At 47.8% G+C, this 17,879-nt stretch overlaps 3 protein-coding genes across 3 annotated transcripts in view; all 3 read right to left on the bottom strand.

The window, feature by feature from the left end:
- The window catches only part of ETH_00017765 (uncharacterized protein), a gene marked incomplete at both ends in the record, with an annotated part of 3,862 nt that extends 2,106 nt beyond the window's left edge, over positions 1 to 1,756 (bottom strand). Inside the window, one exon of the mRNA XM_013373861.1 lies at positions 94 to 1,756. Within this exon, the coding sequence (XP_013229315.1) occupies positions 94 to 1,756 (1,663 nt within the window). The remainder of the gene's footprint in view (positions 1 to 93) is intronic.
- Positions 1,757 to 9,042: 7,286 nt separating this feature from the next.
- Positions 9,043 to 13,290, bottom strand: ETH_00017760 (uncharacterized protein; the record flags this gene model as incomplete). The annotated part of the gene is made up of 8 exons (XM_013373860.1): positions 9,043 to 9,704; positions 9,880 to 10,009; positions 10,310 to 10,429; positions 10,577 to 11,013; positions 11,269 to 11,362; positions 11,524 to 11,624; positions 12,147 to 12,246; positions 13,207 to 13,290. The coding sequence occupies 8 exons, from the start codon at positions 13,288 to 13,290 to the stop codon at positions 9,043 to 9,045; spliced, it is 1,728 nt and encodes a 575-aa protein (XP_013229314.1).
- Positions 13,291 to 15,541: 2,251 nt separating this feature from the next.
- ETH_00017755 (uncharacterized protein) lies at positions 15,542 to 16,849 on the bottom strand (the record flags this gene model as incomplete). Its single annotated transcript, XM_013373859.1, has 1 exon — positions 15,542 to 16,849. One exon carries the CDS (start codon positions 16,847 to 16,849, stop codon positions 15,542 to 15,544), a length of 1,308 nt encoding a protein of 435 aa, XP_013229313.1.
- Between the last annotated feature and the right edge of the window lie 1,030 nt (positions 16,850 to 17,879).

The following is a 17,879-nucleotide window of genomic DNA, read 5'->3' as shown; positions in this document are numbered from 1 at the left end:
CAGCAGCAGCAGGAACTCGGTACAGCTTGAGGGCCAAGAGAAGCAGAAGAGAAATCTTTCATGCAGATCTTCTGGCCAAGAAAAGCTACAAACCCTTGTCTGCTGCTGCTGCTGCTGCTGCTGCTGGGCGGAGACACAGAGACGGCAGCACGGGCGAGGGAGGGCTGCTGCTGGACGGGGAGGACAGTGCAGCAGAAGGGACTGACACAGCAGCAGCAGCAGCAGCAGCAGCAGCAGCAGCGGACATGAAGGGCGCAGCAAACTCGACAACTTTGGGGTCTTTGTAGATCTTCTGGCGCAAGTCCTGCAGCGCAGAAGTTACAGGAACTGAATAGCTGCTGCTGCTGCTGCCGCGGAGGCCCAGGGGGTGCAGCCGGGGCCTCCCGGGGCCCCCGCGGCGTCTCCACTGGCTGCTGCCTGCTGCTGCTCCTGCTGCAGCAGCAGCAGCAGCTTCTGCTGCTGCTGCTGCTGCTGCTGCGGCCTCCGCCGCCGCCGCCGTCTCCCCGTCCGACAGCAGCAAATCGTCTTCGGACTCGCTGCACACCTTCACGTCCTCCCCTGCTGCTGCTGCTGCTGCTGCTGCTGCTGTGTCAGTCCCTTCTGCTGCACTGTCCTCCCCGTCCAGCAGCAGCCCTCCCTCGCCCGTGCTGCCGTCTCTGTGTCTCCGCCCAGCAGCAGCAGCAGCAGCAGCAGCAGACAAGGGTTTGTAGCTTTTCTTGGCCAGAAGATCTGCATGAAAGATTTCTCTTCTGCTTCTCTTGGCCCTCAAGCTGTACCGAGTTCCTGCTGCTGCTGCTGCTGCTTGCTCGTCATCGTCACCCTCGCCTTCGTCCTCCTGCGGCTGCTGCTGCTCCTGCTGCTGCTGCTGCTCCTCCTCTTCCTGCTGCTCCAGCTGCTGCTGCTGCAGCAGCAGCTGCTGCTGCTGCTGCCGCGTCCGCAACGCCTGCTGACGTAGGGAAAGCTGACGCTGAGTGCCTTGCTGCTGCGGCTGCGGCTGCTGCTGCTGCTGCTGCTGCAGCCTGGCACTTCGTGTACGATATCGCTCCTCTGCATCTGCTGCCGGATGCTGCTGCTCTGCTGCTGCAGCAGCAGCAGCAGCAGCAACTTCCTCTCCCAGTCTCTTGGGTGGGTTCCTGAGCCGAGACGACCGCTGGAGCCCCCGAGGTTCCTCAGCCTGCTGCTGCTTCTGCTGCTGCTGCTGCTTCTGCTGCTGCTGCTGCTGCTCTCGCTCGGACTCGGACGCCTTGGGTTCGAACCTGCCGCAGCTGCGGCTCCGCTGCCTCCCCAGCTGCTGCTGCTGCAGCAGCAGCTGCTGCTGCTGCTGCCGCAGCAGCAGCAGCTGCTGCTGCTGCTGCTGCTGCCGCGTAGAGCCGTTCCGTTTGCTTCTGCTGCTGACGGAAACATCGTCGGGAGTGCTGGGGCCTTCGGGGCTGCATGCAGAGACCGAGCTGCCGTACTGGGTGGTCCCCTCTGCCTCCTGCTGCTGCTGCTGCTGCTGCTGCTGCTGCTGGCGGCGGGAGCGGCGCCTGCCCTCCGCGTCCTTGCCGTTCCCGACCTGCCAGTAGCGGCCGTCGAGGCTGCTGCACCTGTGGCGGCTGCTGCTGCTGCTGTGTCTGCTGCTGTGGGTGTTGCTGCTGCTGCTGCTGCTGCTGCTGAGCCCGTCACTGTGCTGCTCCGAAGGCGGCGAGGCCCCCAGCGTCCTGCTGCTGCCCTCCTCCGGGGAGCGAAGGGCCCCCGAAGAACTCTCCGCGTCCATCGGGGGCGCAGCAGAAAAAGGAAAAGAAAAAGAAGTGAAGGAGGAGGGGGGGGGCCTGCAGCAGGCGGCGCTGCAGCGAGGTGTACGTACACCCCAGAGATAAGCCCCCGCCGCGCAACTGCTGCTGCTCGCCAGCAGCAAATAGCCTCCGAGGGGCCCCCAGAGGCTCAGGGGCCCCCTGCCGCATCCGCAGTAAGCCGCGGGGCCCCCCAGATCGCGGGGGGAAGGCGGGAAAAGGGGCTGGGGTGTATGTACAGCTGGGGAAGAAAGTCAAAAAAAAGGAAAAAATCGAAAAGGGGAGGCGAACAAATTCAAATGAACTCGCGGCAGCAAATAGGAATTAATGACATGGAACTGCTGGAGCTGAGGTGTACATACACCTGCGCACGGCTAAGTTTGCAAAGAAAGGGCGGCAGCAGAAGCACCAACACAAAACAACACCCTCCAATTTACACTCGCAGCAAAAATGAGGGCTAATTACACGAAAAAGAGATAAACAGAGCGCTGCTGCAACACCAGCAGCAGCAGCAGCTGCTGCTGCTGCTGCTGCACCTGTGCTGCCAGCGGGGGGCTGGGCTGTTGACCAAGGCACTCAGCAGCAACGCTGCAGCAGCAACACCCAAAAACTCCTACTTTTGACTCTTTTTGCTTTAATACATTTCTTCCAATTCTTTTAACTCTCTAGTTCAAGCACAAGACAGCAGCCAGCGGCTGCAGCGGCGCCGAAGGCAGCCGCCGTGTCTGTTCACCGGTGCTGCCCGTTTCTGATGTGTACATACACCCCAACTCGCCGCGTAAAAGCCTCCACAACTCCCACACTTCATTTATTTATTTTACACTTTTTAACTGCAATAGCTGGCACTTTGTTTCACACTCCTCGGGCACCAAGAAAGCCCCGAGGGGAAGAAGCTGCACACACAGGTGTGCGCAGCAGCAGCAAAGACTCCGCAGCTGCTGCAGAGCCCTCAGCAGCAATCTTCTGCTGCTGCTGCTCAAGCCTTGCTGCCCCTAGGGGCCTGGGAACACAACACTTCTGCAGCAGCGCTGTGTGCCGCTGCTGCAGCAGCAGCTGCTGCTGCTAAGCTGGACCCAGGGCCCACTTTGCAAGAAAAAGCTGCTGCAGCAGCAAGGGGGCCCCAGCGGGAGCTGTCTCAGTGGCAGCAAAAGCCTTTGCTGCAGCAGCAGTTTCACTGCAGCAAAGCTTCCCGAGGGCCGCGGTGCTGCTGCTTCCCTGTCTCTTCTTGACTTTGCTTTCAGCCCTTCAGCAGCAAAACGCAAGCCGGAGCCTTTGCAGTTAAAAGTGTAGAAAGTGCTGCAGCTGATGGCGCAGCTGCTGCTGCTGCTGCCCGCTGCAGCAAACTGCTGCAGTGTGCTGCTAAGGGGCAATCACTAGCTGGCCTCTTTGCTCCAAATTGTGATGAAAATATTATAAAAGAAAAGGCCGAGACCCTCAGCTCTGAAGGAACCACTTTTGGCTTCTCTGGGGCTGCTTTAAAGCGGCCTTAGGGACTCACTCAAATATTTCTTCTGCTTCAAAGAATATTTCTTTTGTTTCAAAAAAGTGAAATTCAAAATTAATTCAACACTCCGAATTCCTGCTGCTGCAGGCCTCTTCTTGCAGGCCTTTTCAAACAGCCCTGCATGCGTTTTGAATTCATTTTTGTTTTCTCTCTCAATTTTTGCACCAAAATGTTAATTGAAAAGAGGCCGCAGCGCCAGCCGCTGCAACAGTTTCTTTCTTCGATTATATAATTTGGGATTTGCATTATGTGCAGTTCTGTAAATCCTCATTTAATACTTTTTCTCTCCAAGAGCATGGGCTCAGACTTCCGTTAGGTTCTTTGCTGGGAAAAACGCAAAATAATTATATATCTTCAGGGGCAACAAGAAGCAATAAATATTGAAGTAAATAATGCATGCTGGGTCAAGGAAATCTTGGAAAACAAACCGAAGCCAAAGTGCGGGAGCGCGGGCCTGAAGCTGTAGGCCCCTACAAAATACTGTAAATAAAAATTGAACTTCGGGGTCATTTAAAATTCAGAATGTGTAGATTGGCATTAAAAGAAAAAAAGAAATTGTTCACCGCCGCGCAGAGCGCCTCCGGCGTCGCGCGGCCAGGTCCAGTTTCCCAGGGTAAGATGCATGCACTTCCTTTTAAAGTAGTGATTACGTGATGAAGATTGGATTTATAATAATAATAATAGTCTCTCTCGGTGAAGAGTGCTCGGTGTAAGCCGCTGTAGCCAAAAAAGAGAAGCACACAGGAGGCAAACTGGACTGAATTCACCGGAGTGTCTTGGGGCGTTGTCAATAAGAAACAAATTTGGAGAGATGTTCTTTTTAAATATGTTGGAGTTTTAAAATGTAGAGATTTTTATTTGTTCTGCTTTTTTCGAATCTCCACTAAGTCTGAATGCCTCTGCAAGTCTGCACTGCAGCATTTCACCCGAACTCTAAAGAAGAGTTGAAAGGAATGCTTGGCTTGAATTAAGAAATAAGGCTTTTACCCAAGACAGGGGAAGCCAACAGAGGGAGACCTGCCGGCCCTTCTAGTCCCATGTTTTCTTTGGGGTTTTGCGGCATTCTGAATACCCTTTGATGCAGCAAAAGTAAAGCTTGAAGTAAAAGCAAGTTTAGCTACAAACGAGGGCTGGTTGCTGCTAGTGTTAAGTGCATTGGTGCAGCATAAGTCAACCATTGATGCAGCACAAGCAAACCTTGAATAAATAAAAACAAGTTTGGTTACGAACAAGTCAGGCTGCTTTCAAGAAGACGGCTGGTGTAATAGCTTGAGCGCCTGCCACAGCTCTGCTGCTTCCATACGTCGCATGCGAAATGACTGCAGAGTGTTTTGCATGCGCAGTGACTGCAGTACACCAACCTTGGCCTGCCCCCATGTTCCGTAGGCAGTTTAGCTGCCTCCTGTTTGTTAGAGTTGATCTGGACAAAAGTCATGAAAAAAGAAACAGATTTCTTTTAAACTTGTCAGGCAACAGGAAGATCCAGTGACCTTGGGGGCAATTTGGCAGCTGTTTGAAGGGTGCAGATTCAGCAAGGACAGGTCTTGGCGTGAAATGTCGAGCTTTTAAGTCGAGCTACCTTCCACATTTATTGTTTCTGCCTCCCTCACCAAGCAAAGTGCATTCCAACTTGGCTTAGGGTGTGTATTTGGCCTCTTTGGGGCACCAGCTTGCGTCTTTTCTGATATATTTTGTTTTTCACAAAAATCACAGAGAGTATTTATCCCTACGGTACTTCAGAGTGCCCTAAGAAGGCTCTTCTCTCCACTTTGGAGAGAGTCGCTGTGAGATTTTATTCCCTGCAAAAGTCCATTGAGATGATGCATGAGTTCCTGCCTTGTTAGCTTTCTGGCTTGCGAGTTCATCTTTTCGCTAAACTTCTACTCCGATAAGATTCATCTAAGAATGTTAATTTTCCTCTACAACTATGAAGGCGGCCTGTCCCGGCAGCAAGCCGTATGCACTTTCTCCCTCAGCCTTTGCCCGGTTTTCCTCTTTTTTCTTTCTTCTTGAATGCACACTGCACCTTTGTGAAACCATCTGCTCCCTACTTAGTGAAAAAAATGAAGCAAGAGGCTCCCGCATTTCTCAAATGCCAATTGAGTCTCAGAATTAGATCAAGATGAATGATACAGGAAGACAGTCGCCTGCAAAATGGGCAAGGCCCCACAGAGACGTTACTTCCGCTGATACACTGTAGATACGAAGCCTGTTGCCTTAGGGCTTGCTGATGAATACTGTGATAGCTCTATCGTTCTCCGTTTCGTGATTGCTGCTGTTGCTGTCTGCTGCTTCTGCTGCTGCTGCAACCACGCACAGCAACAAATGTGCTGCTGCTGCTGCATCTACTGCTGCTGCTGCTGTAGTTTCTGCTGCACACCTACGACCCAAGGGAAGTTCGCACAGTGTAGCCTTTGACTTTTTCCCGTCTCACAGTTACGCTGCTCTCCACCAGGGCTGCGGGCAGCAAGCTGTACTGTGTACTCTTTGTAGCCTTCAAATCACAATATTCCATGCAGCTGTTATTTCAGCCCCTTATTTGATAGTGCACGAAACCTGCTGTGGGGCCCTTGAGTCACCAACTCCCAGTTGCATGCATTTACAGTGTCCTTAAAATAGATCCATTGCAGCAAAACAGATTACCTTCAATACTTAATAAGCTCAAGCCCCAGGCTATGTAAAGCCTATCTTTATTTCACTGAGACAGATTTTTTGAAGACCTTGAGAAGCCCTCCAGGCCCCTTTAACTTCATACTTGAAAGCAAAGTACTTCAAAATGCCATTTTCATTTTTCGTTCCCAACATATCCTCGCTAAGAAATTATCGTTGACGGTCCGCAACTGAAGAAGAAGTAAAGAAGCAGCAACACTAAGGGCGTTCCCAGAGGCTGGAGTTACTGCTCAACTTGATTTTTTGATTTTCTCTTTTTCTCATTAATACTGGCTGCTCTTTTTGCATTTATTTGCAGTGAAGACTCTTTGCTGTACTAATAGTCTTGCTGCTGCAGAGGCCCATTTTCTGCAGTGGGGCTTAAGATCTTTGCAGGTCTTTGAGTGAGTGTGTCTTCGTTGCAAGTTATTGTTCATAGCTGTGGGGCGAGTGGCAGTTTTTAGTTCGGCTGCGCAGCTTGAGCTTCTGCACCTTGCGTGGTAGCACACATGCTATTATTATTATCAGATTGTTATTGTGCATTAAGAATAATATTTTTATTGAATTGCAGTGACGAAATCCCCTTGATATGATTATTTTTATGCCTAGTGAGTCTCTGGGAGCCTCAGTGTGGACAAGGGGCATATTTTAAGGCCCTTTTGCTCTTTTGCTGCTGTCTTCCTCAGCAAGAAGCAAACCAGAAGAGCTGCGCCCAAGGGCCCCTCGCAGCGCAGCAGCTGCCACTCTCACTAAGAGCCACAGCAGCGCATGCATGCAGTGGACTGGGGCTTTTCACTAAAGTCGCCTTCCCACCCAGGGGGCCCCCAGGGGCTAAAAGACCCGCAAGCAGGGGCCCCGAAGAGGAGTTTAAGGAGTGAGGGCTCCCCTCCCAGTCCCACCATTTCCTCCGCCAGGCTCATACTCTAACTTTTGCTGCAATTAACAGCTTTTGTGCTGCTGGGCGCAGCGCCTCGCAGCAATTTTGGATACTTACAGCCCAGAATAGCAGAACATGAATACATATATCTTAGCATTTGTGTACACACGCAAGTGCATGCATTTTTATGCACACAGACACACACACACACAAATATATATATATATATACATATATATATACATATATATATACATATATATATACATATATGTACATATATGCATGTACATATATATATATATATATATATATGTATATACATATATACGTATTTACATATTCAATGAGCGAAGTTAAATGGCCTACCGCTCATCTGAATTTGTCAAGATGAGTTCCTAAAGGTCCCTCCTTTCATTTGAGAAGCCTCTGGGGAGCCTCCAGAAATGCAAAGTGAGAAGTTTCGAGTCTAAAAAAAGAAATCACTTTCGGAAGTCTTTTTGACTTCTTCACCGCTGCAGCTTTGGCCCCCTCTGGATATTCAGTGCTAAGTCTTAATTAGCTGCCTAAGCTTAAGCTGCCATAGAAAGTCCCCACAGAGGCCACCTAGCTATAGCTAGCTGCAACCAGCTGTAGCTAGCTGCAGCTAGCCGTAGCTAGCTGCAGTTAGCTGCAGCTAGCCGTAGTTAGTTGCAGCTAGCTGTGCTAGTTAGCTGCGCTGGATGCAGCAGAAAGTTCCATGCCCTCAGCCGTTCAGGTAGCAAACAGCAGCAGCAACACTACCGCAGCAGCTCAACTACTTTTGAAGAAATAAAGTTTAAAAATAATTAATCATCTAATGAATTCTTCTAAGGGCATTTCGCCAGCTGCTCAGCTAGCTAAGTTGTTGACTGGGGGACTTAGCGCAGATCAAAAATCCAAAGAGAATTCACTGTAAAGAAAATAAAAGACAAAAGGCCTAAAGTAAAACAAATGCCTTTTGAGGCTTTAGGCCCCCATGAGAATGCTTCACTTCCAAGTAGGTGTATGTACACCACATACACATGTAATAAACATATAATATAAGCATAAATACATAAACATATATATCTATATATTTGTATATAATATATATATATGTAAACGTATAATATGTATATATTATATAAAATCTATATTTGAAATGTATTGCTCACACAGATTTATATATACACCCGTCCATATACAGGGTGTATGTACATCCGCACCTGCAGCCACTCCAAAGCCCTGGAAACAAAGAAATGAAAGTTTTCAAAAATGCGGCGAAGCGCCAGCGAAAATTCGAGTGTACGTACACCGCAGAGGCGCAGGCTGGTTGTGTGCGCGTCCGCGGAAGCCGGTGAAAACACCTTATGCAAAATAAAATCAACGGAGCGAATTTCAACACGACTGCGGACTAATAATGCATAATGAGCAGATCCACATACCTAAATAGACGCATGCAAACACAAACAGGCCTAAAAGTGCGACTTTGTGAGTCCTTTTGAGCCCTTTTTCACCTAAAACATGGAATATTCCCCAACACAATCTCGGATTAAGCTCCCGGGCTTTCTCTGCGCACTAAAAAAGTTATCTGTGTCCTTTATGTCAACCAAAGAAACAAACTAAAAGCCATTTCGTTGCGCGTACGTACAGTGCGCGTGTCCAGCGCTGCGGGGTGTACGTACACCGCAGCGGAACTGGGGTGTACATCGCAGGGGAACTGGGGTGTACGTACACCGCAGTCGAGCGCGCGCGCGTTCCGCAAGACCGAACTATTTTAATTTTGCACTCGAATACATAAAAACGAATTTAATTTCCAAAGAAATGCAAAAAAGACACAGTGGAAAGACGTGTTCATGCGCAGGGACCCGTTTGTGTGTTGGAAACACCTCTCGCCCGAAACATGCAAACTTTTCCGGAACCTCCTATTTTCCCCCTTTTCCCGCACTTCTATCGAAATAGAATCGTTTTATAAATCATAATTCACATAAATGCCGCCACTTTGTCTCAAATTTGCAGCTCCGGAGGAACCCTCGAAAATCAGTGTCTGTACATACAGCTGAACAGATTGCCCAGAAACCGTGCGCCGCACCGCAGCCCCAAATTCGTCATTTTTGATTTTCTGAATTTCGGAATTTTAAATCCTCTTGGAGTTCCCACTGGCCCAGCGCCTCAGCTGTCTATACACCTCAACAAAGCCTCCACTCCTCGCCAAAAAGAACCCAACAATGCCACTTCTTTCACAACTCCGTAACTGTCACCATGGGGCCCCCTGCATGCGCCCCCAGTTCCCCCCCAAGGGCCGCAATATCTTTCGGCAAACGCCGGCCACCTCTCCGGGGCCCCTCGTTATAGAGGGGCCCCCAGGGGCTCCCAAGTTCTGGGGGCCCCCCCCGCTGCGGGGGGCCCCCAGGGCCCAGGGGGGCCCCCTCTGGCTCCCCGCCTTGGGGAACTGGGGGACCCCTTGGCTGTTTTTCAAAACCCATTTTGACCACAAGAGGAATTTGTTGGGGACTCATTGGGGGCCCCTGTGTTGTGTTTGTTTTGCTGCTGCTGCTGCTCAGCTCCTGTGTCTTCATTTCTTTTTCCTTTTCTCTTTTCAAATTTTGAAAGTCCTTTGCTGCTGCTGCTGCTGCCTGGGAACCCCCCAAGCCCCCTGCTGCAGCGCCGAGCTCCCCAGCCTCAGCTCCTCCATAAGAAAACAGCTGCTGCTGCTGCTGCTGCTGCTGCTGCTGCTGCTGCGGGGGGTCTGGGAAGGTGGAGGCGAGGGACTGCAGCAAATGGGCAAGTCTGTAGCCGGCAACTGCGAGCTGCTGGCGAGTGGTGAGTTGCACTGTCTGTACATAAGAGGCCGAGGGCTGGTAGGGCAGCGAGGCCTTCGAAAATGAAGTCCAGTCAAACTCTGCATGCATTTCAAACCAATTTGCATTATTATTAATTTATTCATTATTATTATTATTATTTGTCATTATTGGTGCTGCTCGCTGCTGCTGCTGCTGTTTTCGGAGGAGAAAGATGCAACTCAGGCACTCTGCTGCAGCCAGCAGCAGCAGCAGCAGCAAGTTTTGCATGCGAACCTTTGTAGGCCACAGTGAGGGCTATTTGGGATCCTTCTTCAGCAATTGCTTTGAAGTTTGTCCCCGAAAGTTCTCCAGAAAGTCTATGTAACAAACTTTCTCTCGGGAACTCAGCAATTATATCTTTAGCCTGCGAAAAATGCAAAAAGAGATATTAAATGAACTCCAGAAAAGAATTGCTGCAGCTGCTGCAGCTACAGCAGTTCTCGGGTATACGCACACCCCGGAAAGCAGCAGCTCTCCCGGGTGTACGTACACCGCAGCCTCGCCGCAGCTCCGCAGCAGATTTTTCTTTTTTTGCAGTTTAATTTTTGAATTTATTTCCAGCGTTTGGTGCTGCTTTTGCGCGGCCTGAGGCCTCGGAAATGGATTTAATTGCATTCAATTTAATTTCGTTTAATTTGATTTAATTTCATTAATTTCGATTTACCGCTTCTTGAATTTCGTCCCAAGAGAATCTGTGAAAGGGCTTTCTGAAAACGGCGCCCGCGGAGTCCCAGAGCTGGTGCAGGTTTGCGATGTGCGGGTGTTCGGGGAGGTGGACGGAGATCTGCGGGACCAAAAAAAGGCATTTTGGGATTAAAAAAAGAAAATAAAAAGACATTTCAAGAACTCCTTCTCCCCCGCGAGCTCTAATGGACTTAATTCCGCAAAAAAAGAGTTCAAAACGACAAAAACAAACTGAAATTCAACTTGCCGAGTTCCCCCCTTCGTCGCCGTCCGGGAAGTCTCGGGTGTACAGACTCCCCGCATGCATCGGCTGGTGTATATCTCCGAAGATGTGCAGCAGCAGCCGCAAATGCAAATTCAGTGAAAACCACGAAACCCGAACTGGCTGCTCCTCCTGCTGCTGCTGCTGCTGGGGCTGCTGCTGCTGCTGCTGGGGTTGCTGCTGCTGCTGCTGTGGCTCTTGCTGCAGTGACTGCTGCGGCGCTGTCAGCTGTGGCTGCTGCTGCTGCTGCGGATTGGAGTCCACTGCAGCGGGAAAAGGAGGATTGCTGGCAGCCAGAGGCGGGGAGGGGGAATTAGCAAAAGAGTAATTTGGTTTTATTTCGTTGGCGAAAGAAAAAGCAGTTGGTTCACTTTGGTCTTCTTTGAGGCTCCGGTAGACAGTTTCCAGAGCCCACTCAGCTCCTGCAGCAAAATGGAAACAGCTGCTGCACTTTCCCCACAATTCAGCGCCAGTTTTGCTGCTTGGGAGTTCATCAAGTGTTCACTTTTTACATAGAAGTACATATATTTGATTTATTTATTTTAAAATTTTTAATAATCATTTATTCAGATCGCCGCGCGGCGCGGAGAGCTGCGCGGGCGTTCTTTCGGGTGTACGTACACCTCAAACTGAAGCAAATCCAAGAAACTCGAAAACGCGGGAAACTCGAGACGAACCTGTTCCAGGCAAGGGGTAATAGTTGTACAAGTCCTTTAATTTGATATTTTGAGGATTCAAAACGCGAGTGCTGTAATGCCAAAGGCGGAAAACCTGAAAGACGCAAGAGGAAATGGCGGCGAGCTCGGGGCTTTCTGTCCGGAATCTCGGGCCGCTTGAACGGCCAAATGCGTTTATTATTCATTTAAATGCTTCATAAATCCTTTTATTCATCTTTTTGCCATTTAAAACATTTAAATCTGCATTTTGATCACTTGAATGTCATCTTGCGCCTTAAAGCCAGAGCAGTAAGGGCTGGGGTTCTTGCAGGAAATATGGTCGAGCCAAGCAGCCGCAGTGTCGATCTCTCCAGTTCCTGAATTTAAAAACAAAACTAAAATAAGTAATTAAATAAATTGAATAAATAATTAAAAGAATAAGTTAAATAATAAAACAATTTAGTTTGCACAGCCAGAGCAAGACAGGCTAAAAACGAAAACAAATAAACAAACAGCAACATAAAAACAGAATTATATGAGAGGTCCACTCAAGGTATATACATCCAATCAAGACAAATATATATATTTATAAATAAATTCTAGTAAACATAAATACATTTATAAACACACTTAATAAAGATAAATATGTGTATTTATATTTACATAAATATATATATATTTATATATGTGCATATATTTAACACAATATTTTATATAGATATATATAAAGATGAAATTTTAATACTAAACGAAAGTGTCGAGAATAAACGAGCAGCAGCTAGTAAGGAAACTTGCTACGGCTCACGTCAGTTCCATCTACCTTTTAACTCAATTTATTTAATTTAATTTAATTAATTTAATTTAATTAATTTAATTCAATTAATTTAATTACTTGTTACCTGGATATTCTTCGTTCCACTTGGACAAAGCATGTTCAATCCTTTTGGTGAGCTCAGGGGGCAGAACCAACTTGGCAATGGCGGCCACCAGCATGTGGCCCTGAAGAGGAAATAAAAAGAATTAAAAGGAATTAAAAGGAATTAAAAATGAATTTAAAATGAATTTAAATTAAAATAAAAGTAAAATTAAATAAAATAAAAGGAAAAAAGAAAGAAACGGTCCAGTTTTGAAGCGTTTTGCACAATCTGCAAATTCAACGACAGCTGCAGAGTTCGCCGAAAGCAGCAAATTAAAGCAAAATAAAATCTCATTTCAAGTATAACTTCGATTTAATTTGAAATTAATTCGAAATTAATTTCAAATTGATTTCAAACTTGAAACTAATTTCAAATTAATTTCAAAAACGCAAAATAATTTTTTTTAAATATATAATTGTAATTTGAAGAACAAAACGGAAGTAAAATGGAAACAAAATGATTCAAGTCGCCAGCCAAGAGCAGCAGCAGTAGAGAAAGCTGAAATAAAAAGGGACGGAAAACGGAAAAAATAATAATTCAATTAAAGGAGAAAGATGAAAAGATGAAAAATAAATTCAAATGAAATAACGGAAAAGATGCAAATAAAACAAATCGCAAAGATGCAAGAATTCAAAAGAAATGAAAACTTGAAATGAACTTGCAAAGCACCGGCTCTGTTCAACAGCTAGTCCAAAATGAGGAAACCCAAAAAGAAAAGAAATGAAAACAAATCTAAAAACAAAAATAAAAATATAAAGAGAAATAGGAAACAAATCGAAATATAAAAATATAAAATTTAAAAGGAAATGGGAAACAAATTAAGGGGGAAAATACAAAACTGTAAATCCAAATTTCGAACTTCACGGGGACCAAAGAATGAGAAATGCACCTACGCGCGTTCTCAGGCAAAAGAATGCAGAAACAGAAGAATGAAATGAGAAGGAGAAATAAATTAAAAAAGAAATAAAAAAGAAATAAACAAATTTGAAAATACATTAAAAAGAAATAAAATCAAAAACAAAACAAGTTGAATTTGAATTACCTCATCGCACCAAGAAGAGGCCGGGGGGACGAAGAGAAGAGAGCCAAAGAGGCAAAAGAGGGAAAGGGGGATTATTTGCTTCATTTGTTTGATTGGGAGTTTGGAATTAAATTCTTTTTGTTGTATTAAATGACTTATAATTCATTTTAGACTTTTTCAAAGGCCCTTTGGAGCCCCAGGAGCCCCACAAAGCGTCAGGAAGAAAAAATCAGAGAGAAATGCAAAAAAAGAAAAAGAAATGGATTTGTTTGCAGCTTTTTGGACTTGAAACAAGACCCGAAAAGTTGAACTGTGTCCTTCAAAAGCTCCTGGCCCCAAGCGCCGCCAGTCTGTCCCGAGCTCGCTGGAACTTGAACTCTGGAAAGTTTGCTTTATTTACTTTTTCAATATTCTCTTATTTGAGTTAACTTTCACTTTCCAGAGGCAGTTCTGCAAAAGGCGCAGAAACGCCAGACATGCGCACACCGCCACTGCCAAGCTGCTGCGCCGCGCGGGTGATCTGTGGCCAAAAGACCTGTCCGCCTCTCTCTTCAAGAATTGCAGATCTAAATAAATGCAAAACAAATAAATGAACGAACAAAAACGGAAAACAGACACGAGTTCGCCGCATTTCAGTGCTGCTGCGCCTGCCGCGTGTGCGCCAACCCATCCACCAAGGAGCCCCAACAACTCTGTGTGTAGCTCGCGCGGAAAACGCAAAAAAGACATCAAAATGAACTCTAGTTTATTATTAGCTGTTATTTTGGCACTGCGTCTTTCCATTTTCGCGGCAATTACCGCTTTGTGCCGAGGTGCGGAAGACGCGAGCTGAAACGCTCTGCGGCGGTGGGGAGTGGCATGCCCAGCGTCTTGCCTCTGAAAACGCCCAAATCCCTCCAATTAATTATTTTCAATTAATTTCTTTTAATTTAAAGTTTCTAATTCGAAAAATATCCAAAACACCAAAAATAAAGGCGAAATGCAAGAAGTAACATCGACTCCGGGCCATGGAGTTGCCCTGCTCTCGAGACTCAGCTCCACGCATTCTAAAAATCAATTCTTCACTTAATTCAATATCTTTAAAGTTTATTTTCTTAATTTTAATTAATTAGATTAGATTAAACTCCTTGGCTAGCCAGCGGGATGAAGCTTTTCTCTTTGCAGCTTTCCCCCCATACAACTTGCACAACTTGCCGGCTACCAAGCTTTCCGCACCCTCCTGTTTCGCGTTTCTAAATTTTAATCGATGCACTTGACAATTAAACTGTTTTAATTTATACTGCTTCTTTTTTTTCCTTTGTGCACGCCTACTGACAACTAAAAGCTTCGCTTACAGCAGATCAGACACCTCAACGAGATCTATTGCTGGCAGCTGCAACTAGCTGCAGGCAGCTGCCGCCACCAATGGGCAGCCAGCTAGCTAGCTATGGACAACTAGCCAGCTAGCTGCAGCCAGCTAGCTAGCTGTAGACAGCTAGTTAGCTAGCGGTAGACAGCTAGCTACCTAGCTAGCTGTAGACAGCTAGCTAGCTTGAGCCCACTGCGGCCGCCTCGAGATAACTAGCCACTACCCAGGGCTGGCAGCAGCAGCAGCAGCTGCAGCAGCTGCAACAGCTGCAGCAGCTGCAGCAGCCACAGCAGCTGCAACAGCTGCAGCAGCTGCAGCAGCCACAGCAGCTGCGCCTAGACAAGTGGACTTTTGGGGGTCCTGAAGTTAGTTTCCGAAGTGACGGATGCGCATTTGCTGTGAGCCTTCTGGTCTTCCTAGTTGCTTCAATGGGATTCGAAAGAGTGCAGAAAGCTTTAAATGGCTATTTAAATTCTTAAAAATGGAGCAAAATGAAAAAAAGAAACTTCAATTCTAAACGCCGCACTTGAACTGTGAAAAGTTTATCTGCTGGGCAAGAAAACCCTACCCGCAAGAGGGGATTAGCCCCTCAAGCCTCAGCTTTTCGGCTCCCACTTCTCTGCTGGCCAATTTGTTTATTTAAAAGAAAAGAATAAACAAAATGGGAATTAAAATGCCCTTTAGACGCTAACTGCAGGTGAAAAAGGTCAGAAAGGGGCGGGAGGGCGGGAGCGCCTGCCGGAGCTTCTGAGCTCAAATTCAAGTTTCGGGAAAGACATTTTGGCTTCATTTGTCGCCAAATCTGCACTGACGCAAATCAAAACATGAAATGAATTAAATGCAGCAGCTTTGCACTTCATAATTGCCCCAGATTAGCCCAAAGGACCTCAACTCAAGCCTGTGCAAGAACTTGAACAAAGCAGCGGGAACTGGCTGTCCGCCGCAGCACCTGCGCCCTCGAGCATATTTAAGGGTTATTTTCCCATTTAGGTTGTTTGTTTTGCAATTTCAAAGCAAAAAGACCCCCAGAAGCATGGGATCAGCGAAGTTGATGAGCCCCTGCTGGTTTTCGATCTCGTAGGCGAAGAGGCACTTCCAGCGCAGCGCCGCCGCCGCCGCTTTCTCTGCACTGTTTTGCATCGTCTCGATAGCTTTCAAAAGGTCTTTTGCATTTCTCCAGGAATGGGAAAGGAAATAAAGAGTTTCCTGATACCGCTTCTCGGGTTCGTCTGTCTGTTCAGCTCGCCGCTGGTACTCCATGAAGAAGCGCGCGGTGTTGAAGATGTTTTGCGGATACGGAAACCAGAAAGACTCCATTTTTTGGAAATCTACAAACGTCAAATGCGAAGAGTTGTATCCGAGGGCTTTCAGAAGCGGCTTGAACTGTTCGTGAATGGCGTGGAAGCCGTGCTGCTGTGTCCGCTCGAGCTGCAGCAGCCCCTGCACTCGCTGCAGCAGCAGCTGCGGCACCTTTTTTGCTTCCCCCGGCTCGAAGCTGCCAGGCATTGTTTCCAGAAGTTCTTTTTCGCTCGCGAGGGGCCCCTGGAAGTGCTCGAGGGCCCCCGCCCTGGGGAGTTGCACGCCTTGTCGAATTCCCAGCAGCGGCACCGGCGCGAGCGTTTCCTGGTGGATCTTTTCCATTTTTTCGAGCATTTTGAGGCACTCCGAAGCGCCTTTGAAGGCAGAACTCAACGCAATCAAGTGCAGCGCGTAAGCTCTGCGGCGATCGGGGCTTTCCGGGGGAGGAAGCTGCATAAACTCCTGCATTTCGCGCACGTTTTCGTTGTACAAGTGCGAGCCCGGCCCCTTGGGCTCTTCGCCCTGGCCCCGCGGAGTGAAGTTCGCAGCAAAGGCCTTTTTCACTGTGTGCGAAGCTGCGTTCCAAGTCCTCGAGAAGTTTGCTGCGCTGCTGAGGTAGTCCTGTTCATAGCTGCTGAGGCTTTCCGGCTGCAGCGAAAGCCCCAGCTCTGGCGGGTTGGGCGCAGCTGGCTGCAGCGCCGCAGGCTCTGCTGCTGCTGCTGCTGCTGCTGCTGCTGGGGCGGCGGCGGGGGGGGCCCGCACGGAGGCCGCCAGCTTCCACAGCGCCAGCAGCACGGCCAGCAGCACCGGCAAGACAACCAGCAGGTTCAGCTGCGCCACGCGCGGGAATTTCGCCTTTGCAGATCGAAGGGATCTTTGAAAAGGATAAAAGCCAAGGACTTCTTCCTCCGCCTTGGCTCTGCTGCTGCTGCTGGCTGCTTCCACGTGGCCGCCTCGAGGGTCAGCAGCAGCAGCAGCAGCGGCAGCGGCAGCGGCGGCGTCCTCGGGGAACGCCATTTGCTCTCGCTCCCCTGTTTGCCTCAAAGTGAATAAAAACTAAAAATAAACTCAAATTAAAAGTTAAAATTCGAAGAACTTCGCGGATTAAGCTCGCTTTGCCGATCTCGACGCACCGGGCGACTGGTGGATCGCGGAGTCCAGCTGCGGCGAGCAGCGTCTGAAGAGCAGTGCGATCCCGACAGCCTAAAATGGCAATAAATTGGTAAAGTATAAAAGAAGTAATTAACTTCGAATTCAAAGAAAAATCATTTAATGCTCTCCTTCTGGAGCCGCTGCGGAGTGCCTCTCTGTGGCTGTGGGACCGTTGCCGCAGAGCCCCGGCGGCTGTCGCTCCGGCAGTCCAAACCACTGCTTCTTCGCTTTATTTGGAGTTAAAAGAGTTGCTTATTAATGTGTTTCGCGTTTTAAATTAGTTCGAATTAAGTATGAAGGAAAAGGAAAGATTTCGAGGGCTGGGGAGGCTGGACTGCTCGATCTGTTCGCCATGCAGTGCATGAGCATTCAACTACACTGGATCCAGCTGCTCCGATAAGATTCTTTCCTTTTCAAAACTTTGAAAATTGTTTTTAAATTGAAGCCAGAGGTTTCTGGATCTTCTCAATAGCACCAACCCGCATGGATCCGCGCAGCAGAACTTGAACTCCCGAGTGTGTGCGGAGTTCAAGTTTCCGGCTTGCGGGAGCTCAGGCCCACTATCTCTGGCGACACTCCACAAATTAAATCTATAAACGCATTTATAATCTCAGAAAAGTTCGAAAAGAAGTCCGAAAAGGATTTAGAAGATCAAGTGGAAGGCGGGGAAGATTTGCGGGCTGTGGCTGGTGTTCAGTAGCCAGTCCAGAGGCCTCAAGAGGGAAACGTGGAGGCTTTAGCGAAGCAAAATTGAAAAAGATTTAAAATTAAAAAAGTTATAAATGATATAAAATTTAAATTTGGAAAAAGAAAAGGCGAGACAGCCAATGGGGAAAAGCGCGTCTCTGAAAACTGGAAATTCAAGTTCAGCGAAGTTTGCCGCTGCTGCTGCTGC

This window comes from Eimeria tenella, genomic scaffold, assembly GCF_000499545.2.
Source record: "Eimeria tenella Houghton genomic scaffold, Eth_scaff18, whole genome shotgun sequence".
Lineage (NCBI taxonomy): Eukaryota > Apicomplexa > Conoidasida > Eucoccidiorida > Eimeriidae > Eimeria > Eimeria tenella.
Note: the sequence above shows the minus strand (reverse complement) of the source record. Positions and strands in the feature narration are given on the sequence as shown.